Genomic DNA, 26511 nt, shown 5'->3' on the forward strand with positions numbered 1-26511 from the left:
ATTGCCCAGAATGAGCCAGAGGTTTCCCAAGGTGTATAATCTGCAAACGGACTTTACTGACCCGGTGGAGGGAGGTCTCCAGCCCTCAGAGCTTTGAGGGGAAATGGGTCCTGATTGCTGAAGTGTGAAGGAATGAGTGGTATATCAAGACGGCTCAGGAAATCAAAGAAACTTCCTGCTGTCTGACTCCACGCAACATGCGCTGAACTTGATCCTGCGTGGATGCGCTGATGACTAAGTAGAGGCTGATTAGAGTCCCCTCGCCCTCCAGCGGGAGTGGTACCTCTTTACCTCTGCTCAGCAGCCACGTCGCTCCGGAGCCAGGGGAGGTTGGGGGGCGGGCGGCAGGGCGAGGTCCCTGGGATCTAGGGCGTCACACACACTCTGCGTTCCCGACTCCGCACCAACACCCACTGGCAGCTCCCCACCCCCACCGCGCCCCAGGAACCTCGGGTCCTCGGGGGAGCCCCGGCGGGTGGCCGCGGGGAGCAGTCCGGGACGGCGCGTGGGCTCCGCTCCTCCGGCGGGGCGTGGGCGCGGGGAGCAGCGCTCGGGGCGCGCCGGGGAGCTTGCCGCCGCCGGGGGCTGTGCCGCTGCAGGTGCCCGACGCGGGGCGGGTTGTTACCCAGGATCCGGGCGGGTGGTGGGGGGGTCCCTGCGTTCCGGGGAACCTCGTTAGCCCTCCTCCCGGGCCTGGCTCCTCCTCCTCCAGGCGTGGGGCTCGTGCCCGCCACAGCCTGCGCGCACCGCGCCTCGGCTCGCGTCCCCCCACCCCGCCCGCTCCTGCCAACGCTTCCCCTCCTCCTCTTCCTCCTCCTCCGCCCATCAGCGCCACTACGGACGCCTGTGCCTCCATCTACTCCTCGCACGGCGGCCGCCGCTCTCCGCGCTCCCCTCCGGCTTCCACCAGCCCATCGCTCCCCGCTCGCTCGGCTGCTGCAGTCGCTGTCTCTCACTCGCGCGCTCTCTCGCTCTCCCTCAAGTTTCCTATCTGCTCAGATCAGGGCACGGGAAGAAAAGACGCGATTCTGCTGGCTGTTTCAGGTAAGATCGCACACGTCGGTGCTAGCCGGGACCCCCTCCCGTTTGCCTTTGCCTCCGGTGCATGCCTCGTCTCCCCCGCCCCACTCTCCCATGCTCCCTGAAACCTGGGAGGGTCAGGTCTCCTACTCCTCCCCGGCACGTTTAAAAAAATAATTTCGATACTCCTCACCAGAAGCTTATCTGCAACTACAATGAGAGCCGAGACGCACGGTCGCCCGGCCGGCAGGCAGACAGCGCGTTAGCCTGGCTCTGTTGCAGTCTTCAACTTTGCACACCGAGCTGGCCGCTGCCTGCCGGCCGCGGCTGGATCCGGGAGCCTCGCGCCCCTGCTCCGACTGTGGTCCTCGGCTCCCAACAGCTGGCAAACGCGTCGTCTCGCAGCGGTTGATCCCAACCCGGCTGGCTGCCTCCAAGACGTGGTCTTGGGCAAACTGTGCCCGGCCAGAGAGGGAGGTTCTTTTCTGTTATTTTAGAGGGAGGGAAGAAGGGAAGACGTGAGGACCGCAGCACCCTGTGATGAAAAGAATAATGGAAAAAGTGGGCTGGCCGCCCCTGGCTTTCCCCGCTGGGCTTGCGGGGGTGGTCTTGGCAGCGGAGGTGGTGGCACCAAGTATCCATCTCTCCTCCCCCTTTTCACTCTCCCCTCTGACCCATTCTCTTCTGTAGCTCTTATGGCAGTTCAGGGTCCCGCGTGTTGTTATTACGTGTGTGTGAGCACAAAACAGTTTGCTGACGATGGGGCTGGGGAAGTTCCTGGCAGAGCAAATTCTGATTATTTGGTCATCTTGCTGTCAAGAGAGAAAAAGAAAAAGACAAGACAAGCTCCCCGCACCCCGTCCACTCTCACCCCCTTTCATCACACCCTACCCTTCCTTGCTCCGTTGGAATAATTCTATAGCCTTAACTCCAATTCTCAGTTTACTTGACATTCTTTGGGGCTATTTGGATGGTGCAACTGAATGTCATTTTAAGTGTATTTTATTTTTCTTGCATGGCTTTACAAAGAGCGGCAATGAAGACGAAATTAAATACCTACAATGTGCAGTTGCTCCTTCTTGTTTTCTTGGCGTGGGACCCAGCCAGGTGAGACATTTATTTATTGTATTCAACTTTTTGAATTCAGGGCAAACGGTGTGTTTCTTGAATGCTATCAGTGTTGGGGTAGCCTTTGAGAAGCTGAAGTATTTTGAAGAGTCAATTCCAATGAAAAAAGGTTGTATCAGGAAATTGAACTATGGAGTGGAAGAGGCCGTAAAAAGTTCACTGCTTCTTGTTTTTAGTGATACAATATGAGAGTGATCAGAAACATTTTCTTAAAAAGAAAAGAAAATCTGCAAAAAAAAAAAAGAAGAAAACATCTTTTGAATGGCATATTCTTGCAAGGAATTGAAGTGGTTAAGTTATATGCGTTGATAATTACACCAAGATTCAGTAAAATAGCCAACAGTTTTTCTTTAAGCCAAACAGAAAAGCACAAGCTAAAATGATTTGATTATTTTTTCTTCCTTCTTTGTTTCTTTCACCTTTTTTTTTTAATGGTCTTGACTCTTTTGGTCAACATAGAAAACCCAAAGGATGTGTGAGTTTTTAACCTCTAGGTGGAGGTAGTATACAACTTCACAATCACAATAAAACAAAAGCTTGATTTATTAATCAACTTTTCATATTATTGATTTAGAGATCTTTTATTTCTAAAATGGTTACTGCCATAAACAGCACTTATTTTAAACATGTAACTAATTTTGTTTTGCCTATGTTCTACAAACCTGAAATTAATTTTTATTGCTTTCAATAACATCATCTTAATTATATTCTTTTCTGATTTTTATCATTTTACTATTTTTTATTTACTGTCTAAATTTAGATTATGATTTTCAAAATCTTAGAGGACTTGAAATGTAAAAGTTATAAGAATGTTCATGTAACCATTCCTTTAAAAAATAATGTCTTTATTATATCTTTATTTCCTTTTTAATTTTTCATTTTCCTGTCCAAGTAATTGTCAAAGTATGAAAATACTTTCTAGAATTAAGAAGAAATCTCTTCATAAGGCTTGTTTTTAATTGGAAAATAGCCCCTCCATTTAACATCTTAATATTGAATTTAGAAAAATATGACATGTGGTCAAATAACACTTTTCAGTGAAAACCTCTATGTGGAACTTTATGATTAATGTAATTATTGGTTTTAAAATTAACTTAAGGTAATATAGAAACTTTTGATGCTGGAGTTTTGGTGAACTAACTTGCTTACATAATTTTTAAATGTTTACCTTTATATCAGTGTTCCAATGTTTTCTCAGCCCTCAAGACAATATTTGTTTGAAGTTTGGTTACCAATTTTTTTAATGTATCATGACTATTTTTATTTACTAGCTGTGTAGTGGTTAAATGCAAATGGACTCTGTCAGTGATATTTTATACACTACACCTCGAATGCAATTACGTAAAATCTTTGATTTGAAAGGAGTGAACACACCATGGTCAGTTAATAATCATTGAAGATCCTCAGTGCTTAACCATATTTCCCTTTACAAGTTTTCCGTTCTATATTTGACCAGTAATGCTCATGCCAGTATTTTATTCTATTATATAAATGATTCTTTTTTTGGGCCAGTAATTTAAATCTCTGAATCATTCTGGGGGGAAAAAATGGCAGTGAAAAGGGACATTCTGTTTTATGCATCCAGTTGCTTCTGCACCAAATTGCTGGATGTCACAAAATCAGGTCTCTGGCTTTCTGATGGAGAAATAATGGAGAAAATCACTGTTTCTAACCCTTTTCTGGCGATATTTTAAGACCATTTGTTCTTTCCGCAAATTTGTCACACACACACACACACAAAAGTAGCGAGGCATTTTAATTTTTAGGCAATCCCTGCCGCTCTCCTCAGAGACCAGTCAGGAGGGGTACTCCTCCAAGGCTCTCTGCAGCCCCGTGTGTGTGTTCCTGTTCCTTTCAGAGCCCACCTCCACCGCCTGGCTACAGCAGAGCCTGGAATACAGCCAGTGGAGTTTCCCTGATGTCTATATTGCACTTGGCCATTGGGTGGAGGTATACCCAAAGTAAGAAAGTAATCTTGGTTTAAAAGAGAAAAATGACATAAAGAAAAAAAAAAAGCATTTATGAGGAAGATAGAGAAATTTTCTGCCCCCGAGGAGGCGATTTATTTTCCAATTATTATTCAGATCACTGAAGTATTATTTTAGGAGTCATTTTGGTTATTGTACCTTTCTTAATGCAGAATAATAGTACTAATAGTGTCTGCATGTAGTCATCTACAGTTGTATTCTAGGGGATGGCTTTTAGGGAAAAAAAATGAATATTCTATGCTGAATGCTAAGTGATAGAAACCTGAAATAATTTTGACATCAAACTTTCTGATAATCTAGTATTTAGTGTCCATTTTCAACAGCACGTTTATCTCCTCCACAGATACGCTGGTATTTATAGAATTGATAAAAGGAGAAAAGGAATCGCCCTAATAACTTAGAGAGACTTAAAATTCAAACCAAGCAAGAAAAGCATGTTGACACTTGTACAACACACATATGTATATGTGAACGTGTGTGTGTATGTATATATATCAGTTTGTAAAATTATCTGTTTAGGTTGGTGCTGGCTAACATCCAAGAAGATGAGGCTAAAAATAACATTACCATCTTTACAAGAATTCTAGACAGACTTCTGGATGGTTACGATAATCGACTTAGACCAGGACTGGGAGGTAAAAGTAGTTTTACTTTTTTTAAACTCTCACAAAATAATGCTTTTAAATGTCAGGGGTAAAGTTCAAATTCTAATACATTTTATATATGAATGCATGTATTAAAAATCATAAATAGTAGTAAGTTATATGAAGTAAATATTATCTGGGAATCCTTTTACGCACATACAAGGTATTTAACATATTTTTTAAGAATGCCTAAAGTCATATAGAATCCAGACTTCCTATATGAAAAGTTCTTAAATTAGTTTATTTCTAATAGCTAAGTTTTTCAAACTTAAAGTACATTAAAATGAAACATTACTGGGAAGCTATGCTTGTATAGTGTCTTCATATTTTACAGATGCCTATTTTCACAGCAGTATACGTAGGAAGAATTAAGATACATTAAAAACACATCTGGCTTGTATTTCAGCAAATACACAGTTTAGGATTTTATGATGATATTTCTTTACACATACATATGATATTTCTAAAATGTAGCACTGGTTTGGCATTCTTGAAAATTTCAAAGACATTTTAGCTATATATTAGCTGTACGCCTATATTTATTGAACTGTGACATAGTTTGATTTCAAATTTAAATACTGATTTTCAACTCAGAAAAGAAAATCTTTCTTTATCTATGAAGAATTAGCCTTGGCTAAAATGTTAATTTTTTTAATGTGTTAAATTTTAATTATCCTCTAATTATCCTTAGCTAGGTAAGGAGATTAGGTGAAGGCAAAGTAGATGTATAATTCCTAAAGGATTCTGAATCAAAATATTATTACTCATCAATTATAACAGGAGCTATATATCTCCATACACACATTTATCACATGTATGTTATACTTATTTGGATGTTTAGTTTAACCATTTATTAAAAATTAAGAAAAAATAGTCGAACAATTAAGAAAAAATAGTCGAACAATTGATACTAATCAAAGATTTACATAGTTCAGTTATTACTGGCAACTTCGTAATATGAAATTGCTGATAAAGATGTGCATTGACTAAATGCCTAGATGTTTATTTAAATACTTTCTTTGAAAAATGTAGGTGGTGGTTAATGCTATGTATATCTGCCATTGTATGGTTTGGAGAATCCAAGAGTCAGAAAAAGTCAGAAAAGACCCATCTTGCTAAATAATATGCCATTTAATGCTGTTAGTTTTTACTAGAATCCCTGAGACTTCTCTCTCACTTTAAAAGAAGTACAGGGAGCAGTAATACTCAGAAATATGGCCCATTGTATCATTCAGAGCAAAGTCAATTGTTTAACACACACTTAGTTTTCTGAAAGGAAAAACTAAAAGAAAAATAATATTTCTTTAGTAGTTAATATTTCTAAAGAGCATGAATATAAGGAATCACTCTCAATGTTAGCATATGACAATGAGCTATGGCCACACTTACATGATAGAAGTATGTCCAGCATATATCTGTCATAATTCATGATGGTGGTTTAAGAGGTAGATTGCCGTAAGGCAGATATTTTTCCTAAATCATAGATTTTATTTCTTAAAATAAATAATATACTGTCAAAAATCTTAATAATTGAGGTAGACCTTGGGTTCTGGATCTGTGAATTTTTAGAGGAAATATATACACTGTGGGTGTGGGGCCGGGATGGGTAGAATCTGCCTGTTTCAGGACGTGGCTCTTGCTAGTTAGCGCTCATATTTCTTTTGTGGTATCTCCTACATTGCTTTTTACTTCCATTGTCACTACTCAAATATGGACCCTTGTCACTACTCAAATATGGACCCTTGTCACTCTATTATTTGGGTTAAATGGCTCTTTTTGTTTCATGTCTTCCTTCCCCATTCCTTCTCTGATATTGTACACGTGTTAATATTTCCCAATCGGATTAGTTTTCTTTTATTATTTTTTTTTAAAAAGATTTTATTTATTTATTTGACAGACAGAGATCACTAGTAGGCAAAGAGGCAGGCAGAGAAGAGAGGAGAAAGCAGGTTCCCTGCAAAGCAGAGAGCCTGATGCGGGGCTCGATCCCTGGACCCTGGGATCAAGACGTGAGCCTAATAAGGCAGAGGCTTTAACCCACTGAGCCACCCAGACGACCTGTTTTCTTTTATTCTTACAATGCTTTCCACATATCCCTTTCTCTTCTTGATCATGTACCTTCCATGGCTCTTTGCCTTCGGTAGGTGGCAGGAATAGAAGGAATACAGGCCTTGGAGGCAGATCAATCTAGGTGGAATTTTACTTCCATCCACACACAAAGCTGTGTCTTGGCCAGATAATTTGTTTCCTTTCATTTAAAGCGGTCATCCTATATCTACCTTTCTGCGTTATAGGGTTGTTGAGAGGATTATAGGAACAAACAGTGTGTATGAAACTGGTGCCACGTAGTAGCGATCCAGCAAAAATCGAGTTCCTCCCTCTGCCCTTAGAGTCCTAATTTGCCAGTCGAGGTTTTCTCTGTTCTATTTCCCGGACTTCGTTTCTATTTTGTCTCCATTCATCCTGTACTTCAATCGCATTTGTTCACTTTCTCTTGATAATCTATTCCTATCTGCTCCCTCGGCCTTGGGTCCAATTATTTCCTCTCATTGGAAGTATTTTTCTCATCCTCTCTGATGATAGAAACCTTTCTTTTTCTATAAAGACCACCTCAACCCTGGTCCTCTAGTAAAGATCTTTCTTAACTGAATTGAAGCACCCAGATTCAATTTTCTCTCTGTTGAATTTCTCTAGCGGTTGTTGGCTCTGTATCTCACTTGGAACTTGTTATGTGCTAGCTTGGAATATTTATTATCTTTTTGTGTGTCTCTTGTTACCTTAACAAGATTGTAAGCTCGTTGAGGCAAGACATTGTATCATAAATCTTCTGTGCTCTCAGCAGCTATGTATCGATTTGCATATTGGGGCTATCAAATAAATGTTGATTGGTTGCTTAACTTTTCTAGGACCAGTTAATCATCTGAAAAATGGAGCTGACCTTTTAGTTAGAATTGTTGAGGTGATGTGTCAGGCATCATGCGTAGTATGTCTTAGTGAAGACCTACCTAACTTTAGATTGCAGAGATTGAGGTAAAATCCCAGCTCTGGTACCGAGCAGTCATAGGACCTTTAAATACTCAGCCTCTCTGCGTCCACAGCTGTCACCTATAAAGTGTGATGACTCATACCATTCTTCAAATATTTGATGAATATGAAATACTATAGTAAATACAAAGAATTTAGAACAGCGACTGGCATTTAGTAGAGCGCTAATAAATAACGATACCTAGAAGACTTTCAAAAACTTTCTAAATGTACTGTTGTAAATTTAAACAATTATGATTACTTCTGCATCCCCAAATCTTAGCCTATGTGTTCATATGTCATTTCAAATAGCCCAAGGAAATTACTTGCCTCATTATGTCCCAGAAATTAAAAAGAAGGAAAAAATGCATTTGATTCCATTTTAATATATCAAGCTGAACATCTCTGTTGATGAAAAATCTGGATAATTAATCTCAATTATTATTTTCTTTCCTTTATAACTTTAATGTAAATGAGTATGCAGGAAAGAGCAGTCAGTTTTAGACTCCGGGTTAGAAAAATCGTTCTTTTCACCTGGCTCTACCACTACTAGATTTTATCCGTAGCCAAGTTACTCAGGCATTCTGACCCTTGGTATTTTCTTTGGGAAAATGGCAATAATCATATTTTATCTAAAAAGGAGGATGGTAAATTGAGATTCATATATATGAGAAGGATTGTACAATAAGCCGAGTGATAAAATTTTAAGATATTTTATGATTAATAATAGTGTCTCTTTAAAATTTAAGTTAACATCCTGCCACTCAACTGCTCAAAATTCTGCAGTCATTCCTACTTCATTCAGAATAAAGATCATGCTCCTCGTGGTGGTCTCCAAGACCCTGCTTGGTCTGTCTCCTTATTCTTTGACCTCACCTCACATAACCCACCTTCTTGCTAACACCTAACACTGCTGCAGTCACATTGGCTTCCTTTCTTTTCTTTGAATGCACAAGGATACTCCGTAGGGCTTTCTCCCGGGCTGTTCCCTATTCCCTGGGTGTCATTTGACCTCACCTTCTCAGTGAGGCCTACCTTGACCAAGCAGGTAAATACTGTAATCTATCTGCCTCTTAATAATTCTGATCCCACTTATACAGCTTCATTTTTTTTTTCTTTTTCTTCTTAGTACTTAGTATCCTTTACTATCTAAGATAATTTATTTCTTTATCACTATTATGTCGATTGCTTACTTGTGTCTCTTTTTTGCTAGAATGTAGGCTCATTGAAGTCAGGGATTGGTGTCTGTTTTGTTGCTTGATTGATCAATGCATCGTTTATCCCAAGCATCTAGAACAGTACCTTGCAATAGTAAGCTCCCAGATCTTTCTGGATTAAATTATAATTTTATTCCTTTATTTTATTTTATTTATTTTTACTGTACTATCATGAAAAGAGTTGACTATAGAACTTAACCTGATCCTTTGATCAGTGGAGCAGTTATCATTTAATTAAAACACCGGCCTTCCACTGTTAGCATCAGTGTATGTTAGGCTGACATCTTGGTGAATTAGAGCTATTATTACACCAGTTACTCAAATCCTGACTTAATGTCAGCTGTGATTCTGCCTTGAACTGTGTGATTTGGGGTGATTCATTTATCCTATCTGTGACTTAATTTACTCATCTGTGAAGTGGCAGGAGAAGATCTACTTACTCTATATTTCACAAGGATATGATGAGGTTGAAGTAAATTAAAATTCTTGAGAAAGCATAATGGGACATGCAATTGATAAGTGTTAGTATTGTCAGAAATATGAAGAAAATTCTTCTAGAAGAACATCTTAGGAGATACTGCCCTCTGAAAACATGCCAGGAAAATACTGGTAGGTCTTGTGCATTTGGTAGGTTTCCTTCTTTGTGAGCCTGGAAACCGGAGATGGGCTTGTCCTGATATGTTATCTACCAAGACCATGCATTTACATTAGCTAGAACTAATAACTGAATTAATTTTTCCTCTTGTCTTCATTTTAGTCATTAGAGCTAACAACTTGGAGACCACATATGGGCTTTTATATTCCTTAGGAGGCTTTCAAATTATTAACTGAATAAAAAGAGCAGCATTTGTTTTTTGGACCAATTTTATGGGGTCATTGGAAAAATGAATGTGTAGACAGGCCTCGTACATTTATGACAGCTAACATCCACAATGCTCAACAGTGACAACTATTAGAAATGACAAGGCTTGGTATCTAAATTATAGATTCAATCTGGAAAGTCTAGATTGAGTACCATGCTTAACTACATTTGGAAAAGCTGTTTTGAGGAGATTGTCCAGATAGATTTTTTTTTTCCTTCCGTGCTCTTGTTTTATACTCTGAAACCTTGAAGAAACTTTATGCTTAAAACCATGAAAAATATGATGTCAGATCATAGGCTTAAGGTCTGAGGGTCAGTTTCCAACTTCGCTCTTAGATGTTTACCTTCAGTCTGTAGAGAGATGGATGACAACACGTTTCTATGAATTGCACGACTCTCAAATTTATAAAAATAAAACATAGGCTATTCAGTGGGATAAATTAATATAGAAAAATCTGATCTCTTCCACAACCTAAGGGGAATTCTGACCTCAAAATAAAATCATATTACTTTATAAAGTAATGCTTGAGATCAGGGCCTGTAGATACCATCCCCTCTGGGTTTGAGTTCTGTTGCCACCGTATGATAACTACAAAACTTTCATCATGCTCCTCAATCTCTCCTTGCTTTGGTTTCTTTATTTGTAAAATGGGAGTAAAAATATGTGACTTATTGGTTTGCTGGGGATTTAAATTTTTTTTTGGACATCTAAATCCTTTGGAGAGTGTATGGCAAGCAGATTAAGGATGCCATCCACGTAAGTGTCAATGCTATAGCTATTAAATGCAGGAGCAGTAAAATGCAGTAGAAAGTACCACCCAGTGTTTCACTTCATGTATAAAAGCTTTGACTTCTTAAAAAATGATAAATCCGTAGTACACATAACCCTGTTTTATTTTATTTTTTTAAAAAATTTACTTATTTATTTGAAATAGAGGGAAAGAGAAAGAAGGAGCATGGAGGAGGGGCAGAGGGAGAGTGAGAGAAAGAAGTTTAAGCAGAGTCCATGCTGAGCAGGGAGCCTGACTCGGGGCTTGATCTCAGGATCCTTGAGATATGGCCTGAGCTGAGACCAAGAGGATGCTTTACTGACTGCACCACCCAGGGGCCCCCACATACCCCGTTTCAAAGAAAGGAGAGGTTGTATATTCCTTAGGCAGTCAGGATCATTTTGTGGACACCCCTTTTTATATGTGCAGAATCTCTGGAAACAAAGCCGGTCACAAAAGAAGTATGACCTATGTGTCGCTCTTTGTAATTATTACCAGGACATGTAATAATGTGGCATCGTCAGTTCGTGGTAGTACATTTGCCTGTAGGAGAAAAGTTATAGTTACAGAATTAAACCTTACTGTGTGACATTAATAGTGATTTTAGCGACAGAAAACCGAAAGTGTGTCCATCAGCCTTCCCTGGGATTGGGCTAGGTACGGGAATGGCAAAAACAGCGTCTTGCAGCTGCAGGGTATGGATCCAATGCTTGATAGTGTCTTTGGAGGTGACAGGTGAGGGAGGCCTTGGGACTGAAAGAAAACAGGAAGAATAGTGTGGAATCTGTACATAGAATTGAAAGGGGGGAAGGGAAAAAGTGTGTGGCAAGATGAGCAGGAAAAGAGAGATTGAATGTTAAGAAGTTCTGGTCTCAGATAGAGGCAGAGTCAACTCCAGGCCTACGGCCTCCCCTTCTCTGGAAAGCTGTGAGGTCTGGCATTCTGCTTCTCTTTCTGCAGCTGTGGTTGGGGCTGATGTTCCCAGAGAGGCCTGAGGCAGCTGAGAATATCCCCCATTCCTTCCTGACTCAGCCTTCTGGGGTTCCCTACAGTGTCTGGTGTAGGATAACCTTTAGAGTAAGCTGTAGTCGGCAAACGAAGATTTCAGAGCCTTTTTCTGCTCCCGGCCCCCATATTCTCCACCCATTTGAGTTTGCCTAAAGATCAGAGGGAAAGCTGCATCTGATTATTTCACGACTGAGAAAATGCAAGTAAGTTGGGGAGATTTCACACAGGTGTGCAAAAATGCTTTTGATAAAAGTGTCAAGGTTCATTATCATTTGTCACTTCCTGTCTATTTAAAATTACTTTGTGGGAGCCACAAAAGGTAAAAGGCAGAAAGGGGAGGCTGGAGTCTCTGGGTCTGACCTCCAAAAATCAGTTCCTTTAGTTTTGTCTGGGACCTGTTGTATTACTCTTTCTCCTCCATTGAAATAATATGGACTTCATCCCAGTGCGTGCTAGCTTAAGCTAGAAGCATGGTAATGTTAGGTACAGTTTTCTGGATTCTTTTTAATATTTTGAGGCAAGACTAAAGAATGTCCTAGCATTTCTGCACATCCTCTCTAATGCTATGTTGCTTGTTCACTGCCCATCAGAGAACGGCATTAAGACAGGCTCTTTAGCTTGAGGTAGTTTTGCAGAATTCTTTCTCGGTTTGCTATTTGAACTAGGTACATAGCTTGTGATTTATTTTATGGGAAAGACAGACTGGATACATGGCAGCAAGGGTATACATTAGAGTAGATGGTGACACTTTCTTCCCAAACAGCATCTCTCCAGCAGAATTCAAGATGACATCACTGAAAGGCATGACCAAGAGAATACTACTCATGTTTTCATAAACCAATGCTAATGCTTTGTTTTCACCTTAAAACATACTTGGTTAGCTTTTTTTTTTTTTCTCTCTCTCTTTCAATCATTGCTTCTAGAAAAGCATTGCCCTCCGTCATATTCTGAGGGATTATTATTTTTGCTTTTTCAGGCACAAGCATGCCTCACTCACTATGTTTTCTCACTAGCATTTAAGCTCAGGTGCAATCGGCGTTTCTCTTTTTACCTCTTTAACACAGTGGATAAATTGGACCATAGGCATGACAGATCCATTTGTTTCAGTGTTATTTTTTGATTGCTACAGCTCAATCATATTGTAGAAAACTATATTGGTAGTGGAGATGGCCAAGTGAACAGCTTGGCCAGGCAGCAATTCATTACTTTTCGATGTGTTAACAGGGAAAGAGTCAAATTAAATTATTCTCGTATTCTGTTTCTTAACACATGTCTATTGAAGGCTTATGATGTGCCAGACATTCTGCAGGATATAAAGATATACAGGATGCGATATTGGTCTCTGATGGTTGAAGTCCCTTCGAGGACAGATAAGATAGATACACTATAATTCTCAAAATAACTTGAAATAATGCAACATGTGTTCCATTATAAGAACATGCTCTTGAAGTTTAGAGAAGTAAGAATTCATTTTTCTTGTACCAGTTATGAGTTGGCCAAGTTCTGTATCTATAATCATGGTTCATGTATTCAACTATTTCTTATTAAGAGCCAATTATTTGCTGAGTCTTATTTTAAATTCTGAAAATATTTTGATGACTAAGACCGGGATTTTGCAGAAATTCATATCACACCATACTTTAGTTCTTTCTGGCTTTCAAGTGTCCTAGACATTGTTTGTTTGTTTTTTCCCCCTCCTTAATTAAAAATACCGTATAACAACCCTGTGTTTTCTTTATTGAACATTATTGATTGCTTTTTCTCATAGTGGGAAGAGTGATTTTGGATATATTTACTGTCAGGCTGAGAATTTTATCTGTAGAGGAATATAACATCCAGAGAGCATGTCTTTTTGGGTGCGAGGCAGAAGGTTGTTGTGTTAAAGGTATTTACGTTAAGAGTAGCATTCTCAGAGGTAGGAAGGTAAGTGTTAATTCCAGTTGAAATTTCTAGACATTTCTCAGTTCTCTTTTTAAAGAAAATTATTTTTTCCTTATTTTAATTTCTTTTGAGCTGGAGATGAGTTAAATAATAACAAGATATTCCTTGTGAAATAAAATAAATAAATTACATGATATGTAATGTAATGAGTATTAAGTTTATTTATTTTGAATTTTTAATAGTCTTTACACCATACAGAACACTGAAAACTTGTTTGTAACTTGAAATACCTCATCCCTTGGGGTACAGATCTTATCATTTAAAAGTAATGTATAAGAATAAAATTAATGTTTAAATCTAAACATACTTTATATAGAAGTTCATCATATTAGGGATATCACTTATGATCAGATGTAAATACCTCAAATTCTCCATAGTTTTTTGCATTTTAAGAAACTTTGATTAAATAGTAGTTTTGATATCTTTGTATGTTTTTAGTATACTTTTTCAAAAGATTCAAAAACTGTGTATAGAAATATGAGTCCATCTCTGTCTTAGTGTGACATAAGCTATGATGTCAATTTTTATTTTATGTTTCTTAGGTGTCTTCTTATTTATTTCAATATTATTATTTCCATGCTTAAAACATGTTAAAATGAAAGTATTCACATAAAATTTAAAAAAAAAGTATGCCGTCATAAAAGCATCATTTTAGAAAGTGTCTTTATTAGCCATTTGGGATGCTAGGTTTTTTTTTGTTTGTTTGCTTGTTTGTTTTCCCTGGGAATGAATGCCAAATGTAGCACAAAGATTGTTCCAGAAGCATGTATGGTGACATTCTTTCTCCTTAAACGTATCTCAATATTCTTGGAGGATGTGTGTAGTTAGGGGATTGTTAATTTGATTTAAAACACAATAAAAGAAAACGTATGGCTCTTCTTCTGATATAGTACCCACAGGAAAAATGTATGTCAAAAAGAAGATACTGCTATTTCAGCTATTTTCTGGAGATGGTTAGTAAATTGTAACAGATTTCAGGGATATTTCAGGATATGATATAATGAGGAGTACAATTGAATTTTGTGTCTGAATTGAAGAGTAGAGTTATGTCGCAGGATTAAAGAAAGTTGAAGAGAGGATAAGAATTATAAATGTTTTTTCATAGCATTCCCAAACCTGTATTTAGACTATGTTTCATGGGGATACCTACAGTATTTCAATAAGTGTTAGGGAGACATTTGGCTTTTATTAAAAAGGTAAAAGGATTGGGTGCTTTTAGAATGGTATGTGTTACAAGCTTTCCAGGACAGAAAAGATCTCCGGACTTGAAATGGAGGAGTGATTTGGAGAGAAAAAGGAATGTTATGGAGAGCTTTTAGAAAAGGATGAAGAAATAAAAAATAAAAAAGGGAGAGGTCCACTTTACCTCTAATTACTCATAAGAAGATTTTAGCTTTAGAAGCAGAAGATGCTGAGTTACTATTTAGATATTTGGGTTGGAGAGTCCAAATGTATTCCATTATATGAACTCTTCAGAAGCCTTTACAATAAAAATTAAGCAAATCAGCCATCGTCAGAAAATTAGGGTAAATGGAACAAATTCATTTTTGTTACCACGATTACATAAACACTCCAGTTTCTCAAGAAAGAAAACAGTGGACTAAAATGCCAGCCGGGTTTACATGGAAGATTAAAGTTTGGATACCAAGAGAGAGAGGAAGGCTTAATTAAAAGAAAATGGAATCGCAAGGCTGGTGTTCAGGTCGGGTAGAGGGGAATATGGTAGGGTAGATTTAATTAGTTATCTAGAGCATGTAAGAGGATAATCACTGAAGCAAAAAAAAAAAAAAAAAGATGTGAGGCTGATGTCTGTGCTTTGTAGAATGGCGTAAGAATCATCCAACAGATACAGGAGGAAGAGAAACTATACACCCTTAAGAAAGGAAGTGAGGTGGCTTGAGGTGATGAAAATGTCCTAAATGAACGGGAGTGAATGTAGAGACATTTTAAAGGAAGTCATCATTGGAGCATTCCTGGGAGAACAGTAAGTCCCTTGATAACTAAAAATTAAAGCTAAGTATCCTTTCATCGTCTTGAGTAGCTTCTGCCTTAATAATGATAACAGAATTGCAGGATCAAAGATAACTAACAAGAAACTATATATAGAACCACATGATTAGTAGTGCTTATATTAAAGCATGTCGGCATTTAAAATAGATTAAATGTAAAAAAAAAATGACTCATTATTCTTAAAACATACAAAATCGAGTCATAGTGTCTGAATTCTTAAAGGACCAGGAAGATAAAGTAGTGAGAGTATTTCTGTAGCAGAATTCTTTTCGACTTCCCTTCTTTCAAGGTTCCTAGATAATCTGAAGGGCTCTTGAAGGTGTTTTTGGCTACCACCAAACTGATAGTATGACTCGTAACTTCAGTGGGCAGGGTGGGTCGTTGAGGATTTACATTATTATCTGTGAAATAGGGGGCTGATGAAAGTCCCATGGGACCCAGCTGCTGACTTAAGAGATACATACATTTTTTTTTTCAAGATTTTTTATTTATTTATTTGACAGAGATCACAAATAGGCAGAGAGGCAGGCAGAGAGAGAGGGGGAAGCAGGCTCCCCGCTGAGCAGAGAGCCCGATTAGGGGCTCGATCCCAGGACCCTGGGATCATGACCTGAGCTGAAGGCAGAGGCTTTAACCCACTGAGCCACCCGGGTGCCCCAGAGATACATACATTTAGATGGAGTTCTGCTTGTTACCCTGAGGCGGTCTTTGTCACTCTCCTTTGCTGCCACGCCCGATCTAGACTTTGTCATTTTTGGTGGCAGCTTCTAATATAGGCATCTTACTCTCAGACATCTGATTGCCACCAGGTGCAGAGAGCAGCTGCAGTTCCTGCTTTGGAACAGCTGGGAGGTTAAGCCAAACCGATCAGCAGATAAGGAAAGTGGGCAGGTGCATGTTTAAGTGAGTGGATATGAAAGTTAGTGGGGTGGAAAGCAGATGTCTCTTCAGATCCTTTCCTTTTAGGGAACTGTGTTGTCATCTGTCATTTCTATAATTTTATCCACTTGGTCTGAGAGGGTGGTCTCACACTTTACCCACTTCTGTTTGAAGACATTAGAAGAAGATACAGTAATGCCAAGTGGCTTTTTATAGTGCAATTTTGGTGCCATTTAAAAATACAGGAGGGAGCAAGCATTGGAATAAAACAATCAAACACAGGCAAAATAATATTTATCATAGCCTATGTCTGTTAGGGATGTGTTTGTCAGAAACTAACAGAAAAACCCATTGACGGTGACTTCACTGGGGGTCAGTTTTTCTTGCAAAAAATAAAATAAATAAATAAATAAAAAGGAAAAAAAAGGTCTGTAGGTAGGTGGCTTCACATGAAGACTAAGCTTTTAAGTGATGGCATCAAAAACTTAAGGAACCCAGACTTTTTGTTTTTCCTCTTCCTCTTCCTTAGCATTAGCTTCTGTCCTGCTGTCACCTCACAATCCCAACATGGCTGCTGCAGCTCCAGCTATCCTGTCCACGGTAAAGGCTGCAATAAAAGGAAGGGATGGCACTAGCTCTGTTAGTTCCTTTTATTAGAAAAATAAACCTTCCCAGCTCTTGCAGCTGATTTCCACGTTTATCTCTGTAGCAATTTCAAACTAGGAGAGCATCTGGGAAAATTGGAGATCTATTAGAAGGAAGATGCGTTTGATATTCTGTAGGCTTCTAGCAATGCCAGTCACATCTACTGATGCTAATAGAAAAATTACTTAATCTCTTTGTGCCTCAATTTCCTGCTCTGTAAAATGGAAAGCATTAGTTCCAATGGTTAGTTGATTTATCTGAAGTACTTAAAACTTTAATTTGCATATGAATAGCCTGGTTAGTGATGAGTGTCAAAATGTAGATTTTGATGCAGTCTGAGAGTCTGGAGCTCCAATTGCTGCCTTTGTAAGAAGCCCCCAGGTGATATCTGTGTTGCTGGTCCTTGGACTACACTTTTGAATAGCTGAGAGGTAAACTTAGCTAAGGCTACCATACTATACAAGCTTTAGGGGCCTCTGTAAAAAATATAATGCAGTGGAGAGGTTCTTTGCTCAGTAAATGCTGCTGCTGTTGTTGTTACTATTATTATTACTGCTTCTACTACTACTATCACTACCATTATTAGTCATGGTTTACTCTGACAATCAATTAGGAATTCATAATTTCTATTTTTTTTTAGGATTTTATTTATTTATTTGACAGAGAGAGAGACAGCAAGAGAGGGAACCCAAGCAGGGGGAGTTGGAGAGGGAGAAGTAGGCTTCCTGCTGAGCAGGGAGCCTGATCCATCAATGGATCCCAGGACCCTGGGATCATGACCTGAGCTGGAAGGAGATGCTTAAGGACTGAACCACCCAGGGACCCCCATAATTTCTCTTTCTAAAGGTTGTGGTAATAAACCTCATTTTATCAGAACATAATCATAGACAAATTTATTCTTTATGATATGCTTTTACCACATTGCTAGTAAATATTAGTTTGACCATTAATTCCTGTGACTATGCTGCATATTATTAAGTATAATTTCTTTAGTTATCAGTACACTATAATTCTGCCATATTCTGTAAATAAGAACATATTCCTGTTTAATTGAAAACAACTGATCTCTGACAATTCTATGGTGGTGTTTGAACTCAGCTTGATTAAAATGTGTTGGGTATTACAGCTCTTACTAGCACTTACTAGTACTTACTAGTACTTACTTACTAGTACTTACTAGTACTCTGCCACTAGTTGTAGCAAAAATAATATTGACGTGAAGGTTGTAAACTAAGGTAGTATAAATAATTGATTATAAAAAAACAAATTTAGGGGTGCCTGGGTGGCTCAGTGAGTTAAAGCCTCCGCCTTCGGCTCAGGTCATGATCTCAGGGTCCTGGGATTGAGCCCCACATTGGGCTCTCTGCTCAGCGGGGAGCCTGCTTCCCTTTCTCTCTCTCTCTGCCTGCCTCTTTGCCTACTTGTGATCTCTGCCTGTCAAATAAATAAATAAATAAAATCTTTAAAACAACAACAACAACCAATTTAATCCTTAAATATAGTATTGTGATAGAGCGGCGCCCAGCTAGCTCAGACGGTAGAGCATGAGACTCTTAAATATAGTATTGTGATAAATAAAATTTTGTCATGTGTGTAATCTCCAGGATAGAAAAATAATAGAGCTCTCTTCTTGTCAGATTTTCTATTTAAGATGCTTCAAAATTTTCTTTTTGGACAGATGAAAAATGTGATTTCCTTTAAAATGTATTATACATAGTTTGTATTTGAGTGCCTGCCAGAGACCAGATTATAATCCTGGAGGAACCTAAATTCTTAAATAACTGATTCTATTTTAATTTTAAAAGACACTAAGAGGGAAAAGGCTTTTTCTATGATCGGGGAGGCTGTGATGGTAAGGCAGTGTATAAAAGCATGAAAACCACCATTTATATATGAAAAACCCCTTTATTTTTATAAAAACTCTATGACCTTGAGCAAGCCAGTTAACATCTCAGTGCCTCAGTTTCTAAAACACGAAGAGGAGGAGACTGTAGCTAAGACCCGCGATGTCCCTTCCATCTAAAATTTCTCTCATCTTTTGTGGCATGTTTCAAAGCAAATAGAGTAGAAAATAAGGTTCTTGGAACAGAAATCTAAAACCAATTTTTTCTTCATTGTGGAGAAATAGGCAGAGCGTGGGCCTGAATACGAGCAAGCAGAATAAGGCAACTAACCCTCTGAAGTCTGGCCTGCCAAGGAACGTACAAAGGCTGTTTGGTCTTCCAACCACCAGCAATTAGGAGTTTGTACAAAACTAGGTAGTTCCATTGCATGAAAATTTCAATTAAAAGCTTCTCTTAAAGCTGCGTAAGCTTTGATTAGGAAGTGATTGGTACGGTGAGGTGGTGATCAATGTACAGAACTGTATGGATCAATATCAGCATTTATGTTCCTAAACATCGCTCTCCACTCTCTGTATAGGTGATATGAATGGAAGCATCTGTTCAAAGCCTACCCTCTGTGACTTCTCCGCTCTGCTTGATATTCTAGATCTACCCCCTCTTGAAACTCACTCCTGTTCGCCGGGTCTTGGTCTTTCCCCCCTTCCTTATCTATCTCATTCTTTGGTTTCTCTTCATCTTCTCTTTTCTTACATGTGCTCCGCCAGGTTTTGTACTTTCTTTCTTTTTTTTTAAAGATTTTATTTATCTATTTGACAGAGAGAGAGATCACAAGTAGACAGAGAGGCAGGCAGAGAGAGAAAGGGGGAAACGGGCTCCCCACTGAGCAGAGAGCCCGATGTGGGGCTCGATCCCAGGACCCTGAGACCATGACCTGAGCTGAAGGCAGAGGCTTAACCCACTGAGCCACCCAGGCGCCCCCTGTACTTTCAACACGTACCACTTACCGCTTATCACCTTAATGATTTTCTCAGAACAATCTCATTCAGTTCCTTATTCTCAAATATGGACCCATATGTAGATTATCTCTGGTCCTGAAACTGTTCTCTGACAAAGATTTGCTTGTCATTGTCCACATGAACTCCCTTCTCTGACCACCCACAGCTTTCAGGAGCAAGTCCAGGCCACTTAAGGTAGTCTCTCCAGACTCTGGCCTCTTCTCACTTTTCTCTACTCATTTCTTGCTACAAATCATTACCTTTCGCCGAGTGGTTTAGATCAACTCTCCTTGTCTCAGTTTTTATTTTTATAGTGCATTTGGCTTTCTTTAGCCTTTACAGAGGCTTTTGCTTCTATTGAGGACATAGGTTATCTTTCTTCAGTTTCTAGCTCAGATGTTGCTACTTTCTAGATGCCTTTTAGTGTGTGTGTGCACACACGTACATTTCTGTGGAACACATCATCCATTACACATTTGGCATAACACGAGTGTAGTGTTTTGTAACTCTGTGTTCCATCTGTAGGGATCTAAGATCTCTACAGGCAGAGATCTGAGACTTCTTGTCTCTTGTTCTAGCCCCAGTACCACGTGTAGGAGGTAGGTTACTAATCGTCATACCTGTTGAAAAATGACAAATTAATGATGAACCGTATCCTTTCACATACGAATTTCTTAAACTTCCAGAAACTAAATTCATAATTTTATCACCTAAAGTTGCTTTTCATCTTGTGGTTCATAATGGAGTCCATATTTGTCAATCTACAAGGGCTAAAAATCCATTGGAAAAAGTTATTCAAACTCCCCTTACTTTTTTCCAGTCTCCTGACTCTAATTCTGCCATCCTCTAATATGTAGATAACAACCAGTTGATTGGTTAAAATAACTTAAGGCATTTAGAAATCAGGACATTTCCGACAAAAAATGTGGATTTCTATCTTCTCCTTTAAAAATTGCTGCTCTGGTGAACCCAGGCTGGAACTGATAACTGAAATTGAAATATAAATTGAATTGATGATAGCAATTAAAACTAAGTTTTCTAAAGGAGGTATGTCCTTCACATTTAGCTAGAGATCTTATTTAGTTCATATCGCTCGGTCAGGTTACCTACCGGCCAGTAAATAAAGTGCTGTCCACCACCGCCCCCCACTCACCACCCCCCTCTCCCCAGCAAAACACTTGCATGTGCAAAGCCCTATCCTATCTTCTATATTGCCAGATTTTTATTTTGTAGTTAAATTTCATTATGCAGTTCTTTTGCTCAACAGTCTTCAATGATTTTCCTTTTTCTCAATTTCCAGAACACAATCTCCAGCCTGTATAACAGAAATCAGAATAAAGGGACCCAAATTCTATTACTGCCTTGGGCAGGTCAAATAAAAAAATGAGTTGACATTATGGAGACAAGACTTGAGGCATGGATATGCTTTGTGCTGAGCGGTTGAGTTTTTATCTGATTACTGCCATATAAGTGTTTGAGATAAGAGTTGCCTGATATTCCAATTATTTTTCAAAAGTGGAAATATCAATTCTTATGAGAAGTTTCTTAATTTTTAAAGGCCAACCAATTCTAATTCAAATAAAAACAAACCAAATCTTGTGTATCCTAAACAAAACACACCTGAGTTTACAGGTTTGGGTCCCAAACCAAGATATTTTATAAAGGTTATGAAGGAGGACGCCTGGGTGGCTCAGTGGGTTAAAGCCTCTGACTTTGGCTCAGGTCATGATCCCAGGGTCCTGGGATGGAGCCCTGTATTGGGCTATCTGCTCAGCAGGGAGCCTGCTTCTCTTCCTCTTTCTCTCTCTGCCTACTTGTGATCTCTGTCTGTCAAATAAATAAATAAAATCTTTAAAAAAAAAAAGGTTATGAAGGAGTCAATTGGGGAATTTGTTAAATACAAATTTAACCGATCCTCAGAAATTTGGTCGGCTTTGGTTTGGGACCAGGAATCTGCATTTCATCAAATGTTCTTGATTCTGATGCAAGTGTCTCTTTGGATTCACTGGATGGAATCATGTGTCTTTGGGTTTCTGCTTAAAAATGACGGTGTCTTCTTCCATTCTCTCATAGTACTTTGTTTCTGTCCTTTTAGTTAAAAGTGAGAAATCAGTGTGTGTAGTAAGATCAGTCTGTAACCAGATGAGTCTGGTAGCATTTTCCTCAATAACTTTAAAAAGGGGCTCTTTGCCCTACTTTTTTGAGCTAGCTGTTTCATTGGGTCAGAGACGTAGGTTTGTTTCTTAAATTAATTAGTCTGAATTAACTGGCTTATGCTGTGCTAACAACTCTTGGCTTAAAATATCAAGTTTTATTTCTTTCTCATTTATCTTGCTTATGACCCAACACTGTCCACTGAGGGTAGATACGTCTGGTCTGTAGGGGTTGGGCTTTCCTATACATCATCCTTATTTAAGGTCTCAGGCTGGTGGATTTCCACCACTTGAAAATATTGCTGGTTACTGTGTCAGGGAAAGGACACATGGTCTGAAGCATAGTGTTCCTTAAATACTATGTTACCTCAGCTCCGATTCTTTGCTCAAAGGAAGGTATATAGACGTGCTTAACTTCCAGGGTGAGGGGAAGTACAACTTAGAAGTACACTTGGAAAAGGAGACTTGGCAGCTTAATGACTACCATAATTAGCCAGAAATACCCTTTTCTAGGGTGCAGCTCATCTTCAGTAGTGACAGCTAATACACCTTTTGGTGGCACAGGTCATATCTTGTTTTGAGATATATAATCCATGAACTGTGTTTTGTGTATCACATATGTAGCATGTTTATTAGTTAAGTGTTATGCTTTTTTTTTGTTTTTTTTTTTGACAAATGGACTTGATATACCTTCAGAGCCTTTCCTAGCTCCCAGGAATAAGGAACTTTGCCACTTGGGCTGCAAAACCATAGCCTGCATTGCAGGTGTTGAGGAGGAGATCATCTTTGAAGTGTTAGCCTGAAATCTCAAGCCTCTGTGACAGTAATTGTTAGGGAGAGTGGAATTAAATGGACGAGGAGCAGAAGCCTCGTCCTTCTGGTTCATTCCTGTGGCCTCAGTGGTGGGCATAGTACCTAGAATTCATTATTTGTCAATGACTATTTAGGTGAATCCAACACACTTATACATAAAAATACATAAAGCCTTCCTTAGGACAGCTACTGATTTGGGGTTCTCCCATACATTGTGGGCATTTATCAATCAGTTTTACCTTTAAATTTTAGTGATTCAGAACTTGTGACATCCATTACAATGAGTCATCTTTCTCAGAAACAAGGTTGATTGATATATGGGATATATAGTGGCTGGGCTGAATGAAGAAGTCAGTAACACATAAAATTACAGCCATTAGGATGGGCTTGGACTTAATACAGGAAAATAGACGAATGCACCTGGCACTGCCTTCTAACACTAAAACAAAAGCTCAGGGTGGGGGGGGGCACAGTTGCAGAGGATAGAAACAAAACACAAAATGACAGAAATACATTTCAAAAGCTTGAGGAGCCTATGTCTAAAAGGGTTTTTTTTTTTTATGTTGAGGTTATGCAAAACCATTATTAGCCTCAAGCAATCTATTTAAATTTCTCAGTTGTCTTGTGGAGGCTATCTGATTAAATATTATAAAATATTACTAATCGTAATAAATTAATAATAATACCTAACATGTTTCCAGTGCCAGGTGATAAGTTAAGCACTTTACCTATGATTTAATACTCACTATTAGTGTCGTGAGGTAGGTGATTTGATGATCCTCACTTTCCTAGTAAGAAAAAGAGATCCAGAGACCAATTATCTGCCTTTTGTCACGTAATTACTTTGTGATAAGAGTGGGCATTCCAACGGATGCATCTTTCTCCAGAGACTTTGTCTGATAAATCAGAAGTTAAGAACCCCCAGATCCAACAAAGGGGCTATGCGGATATCTCTGCTTTGGATGTCAAGGGGTCGTTGTTTATTACAATTGTGTAACCGTTAGCCCCTGGGTAAGTACTGCAGGAAAGAAAAGGATGGTTTGCAACACTTCTCATTTATTTGCTGGGGGATTCTTATTATCACATTTCTTGGTCAGCCTTGACATTGACATATATCTGGGGCATGGATCTGAGTTGAAGATATGGAGAGACAGAAAGAACATTTATTAGTAGAAAATCTCTAAGGGCACTGGCAAATGAAAGCCAGAATCTTTGATTTTCACTCTGCTGGTTTTACCCCTTACTTGATGTGAGTCAGAATTTTTACTGTTACTATGTTTAAGAATGGCTAATGAGGATATAAGATGACCATGTGGTTTGGGTAGATAAACATTATTTGCTTTGTAATATATGGGTCCTTAGATTTTTTGTACAGTTATTAAAGAACTGGTGCAGTCATTCATACAAATTTCAGCTTTGATTGGCTTCTTGTAAGTTAAATTTAAAGAATAGGACATGTGAAAAGGTATAAGTCTATGAAAGCCAAATAAATGAAGGATTATTAAATGCAAGAGATCTTTTTCTTAGGTGCATTTTCTTTTGTCAACATTTGACTCATTTTAGTTTGAAGAGGCAGTATAGTATACTTTGGAAAGAGATCAGGCTTTGGAGTCTGATAAACCTAGATTTGAATTCTGGCTTTAGAAGGTTCTATTTATGTGGTTTTTGTACACATTAGTTACCTTCTCTGAGCCTCAGTTTCTTCAGAGGTAAAATAGGAATAAAATACCTAGCATTGACAGTATGGTTAAAAAAAAATCAATGACAATATGTGTATAGTGCTCCCATAAGAATATTGGCATGTGGTAGGTTTCCGTTAGTGACCAGCTTCCTAGTTGCTCTCTGATTTTTGCTAACATGTCATAACATGGAGGTTTGTTCACAATTTAGGAAATAAGGGATTTAAATGAGAGAGCCTTTAAAAATAGGACATAAGTAGCTATTATTTAAAGAGCATTCACGAAACTGGATGGTTTTTAACTACTTACCCCGGGGTTAGCAATGATTAAACTTTTCCTTTATGAGATGCCTTTCCAGTAGAAGTTTGTTGTAGAATCAAACTTCAGAAATTTGTCAGAATCTGTAAATTGCATGGTATTTCTTGCCACACATTGGAGCTAAATGAAAGAGAATTTCTGGCTTTCAAAATTATGTCTATGGAAATGCAGAACAAACCAGGAAAATAAGGTGTTCTGGGAAAACACGAGCTGGCAGGTAAAAGATATTCTAGTTTCTTCTAGCTTTTCTTTAGAAATTCAAATTCCCGTAAATATGTTGTATCTCCTCTGTATAAATATAATTAAATACTGATGGTATGACAACATAAGGGGTTTTATTAAGTTTCTAATCATAATTTCCTATTTCTTAAAATCTTAAAAATGGTACCTTTTTAAAATGATTGAAAGTACTACGCAATAGACAATTATTAAGACTGTTACCACAACTACTGTGGTAGATAGCATTCTAAGATGTCCTCCATGATTCCTGCAGCAGCTTTTATAAGTCCTTTAAAATCCCTGGGACAATGAATATATCTAGCGTCGTGAGTTGTCTTTGTTATATGGCACTTTGCCTTTAAGAAAGAGGGATTATTCAGGTGGGCTTGATCTAATGTTATAAACTCTTTAAATCTCATTCTGGAGGTCAGAGGTGGAGAAGTCAGGGAGAGTTGAAACAGGTTAGGGAGTTAACAGGGAAGGGATTTTCCACTGGGGGAGGGGAGCACATGGCAAGGAATGTGGATGGCCACTAGAAGATGAGACATGGCAGCCAGCAAAGATGTGGAGTTTTGCCATTGCAAGGAACTGAATTCAGTCAACAATTTGAATGAGTGTGTCAGCTGATCTGTCCCCAGTCACCTGACACCTTGACTCAAGCGTCAGACCCTTAGCAGAGAACCCAGTTACCCCAACCTGGATTTCTGACCTACTGACCTACAGAACAAAGATACGTGTGTTGTTTCAGGCCAGAATATATTGTTATGCATAAAAATTAATACAATTCAATTAATTAGTTAAAATACAACATTAAAATTGTTTAACCTGTGCCAGATGCAGTATACTTTACAAACATCATTTCATTTAATTATTATGAAAACACTGTGAGATTAGTGTTCTAAACCCCATCTCAGAGAAAATTGCTAACACATATGATTTAAGTAGTGTGTGCAGGTCCACAAAATTCTTAGTGCATAACTCTGATCTGAACTTAGATTTCTCTGATTCCCATTTTTGGGATCTTACATGTCCCATAATTTTGTGTAGGAATGGAATTTCATGGAGATTATAACATGCCACCTGTAGACTGAGATATGACATTGATGTGATACTTGATCTACACAATATCTTTTTTATGCCACCTTGGCAAGAGATAAAGAAATTGCACTTCATTTTTTGTGTGGCAAGATTATCAGCTGTAGGTGTTATAGTTTTAAGCCATTATGTGTGAAAGCATTTTTTCCTTTAAAATTGTTATGAGAAAGTTGAATTGGGTTCAACAATTTTTTTAGATGTTGGTTGTTGCTCAAAATTGACATTAATCTGAATAAAATTACATATTCTGAAATGACTG

At 38.5% G+C, this 26511-nt stretch overlaps 1 protein-coding gene across 2 annotated transcripts in view; it reads left to right on the plus strand.

Annotated features, from left to right (window-relative positions):
- Positions 1-834: 834 nt before the first annotated feature.
- Positions 835-26511, plus strand: part of GABRA2 (gamma-aminobutyric acid type A receptor subunit alpha2) — a 123766-nt gene continuing 98089 nt past the window's right edge. For both annotated transcript variants that reach the window (XM_044224461.1, XM_044224460.1), the window contains exons 1-3: positions 835-1044; positions 2050-2127; positions 4656-4771. In XM_044224461.1, the coding sequence (XP_044080396.1) occupies positions 2057-2127; positions 4656-4771 (187 nt within the window). In that variant the 5' untranslated portion in view covers positions 835-1044; positions 2050-2056. The remainder of the gene's footprint in view (positions 1045-2049; positions 2128-4655; positions 4772-26511) is intronic.

Source organism: Neovison vison, chromosome 11 (genome assembly GCF_020171115.1).
Source record: "Neovison vison isolate M4711 chromosome 11, ASM_NN_V1, whole genome shotgun sequence".
Lineage (NCBI taxonomy): Eukaryota > Metazoa > Chordata > Mammalia > Carnivora > Mustelidae > Neogale > Neogale vison.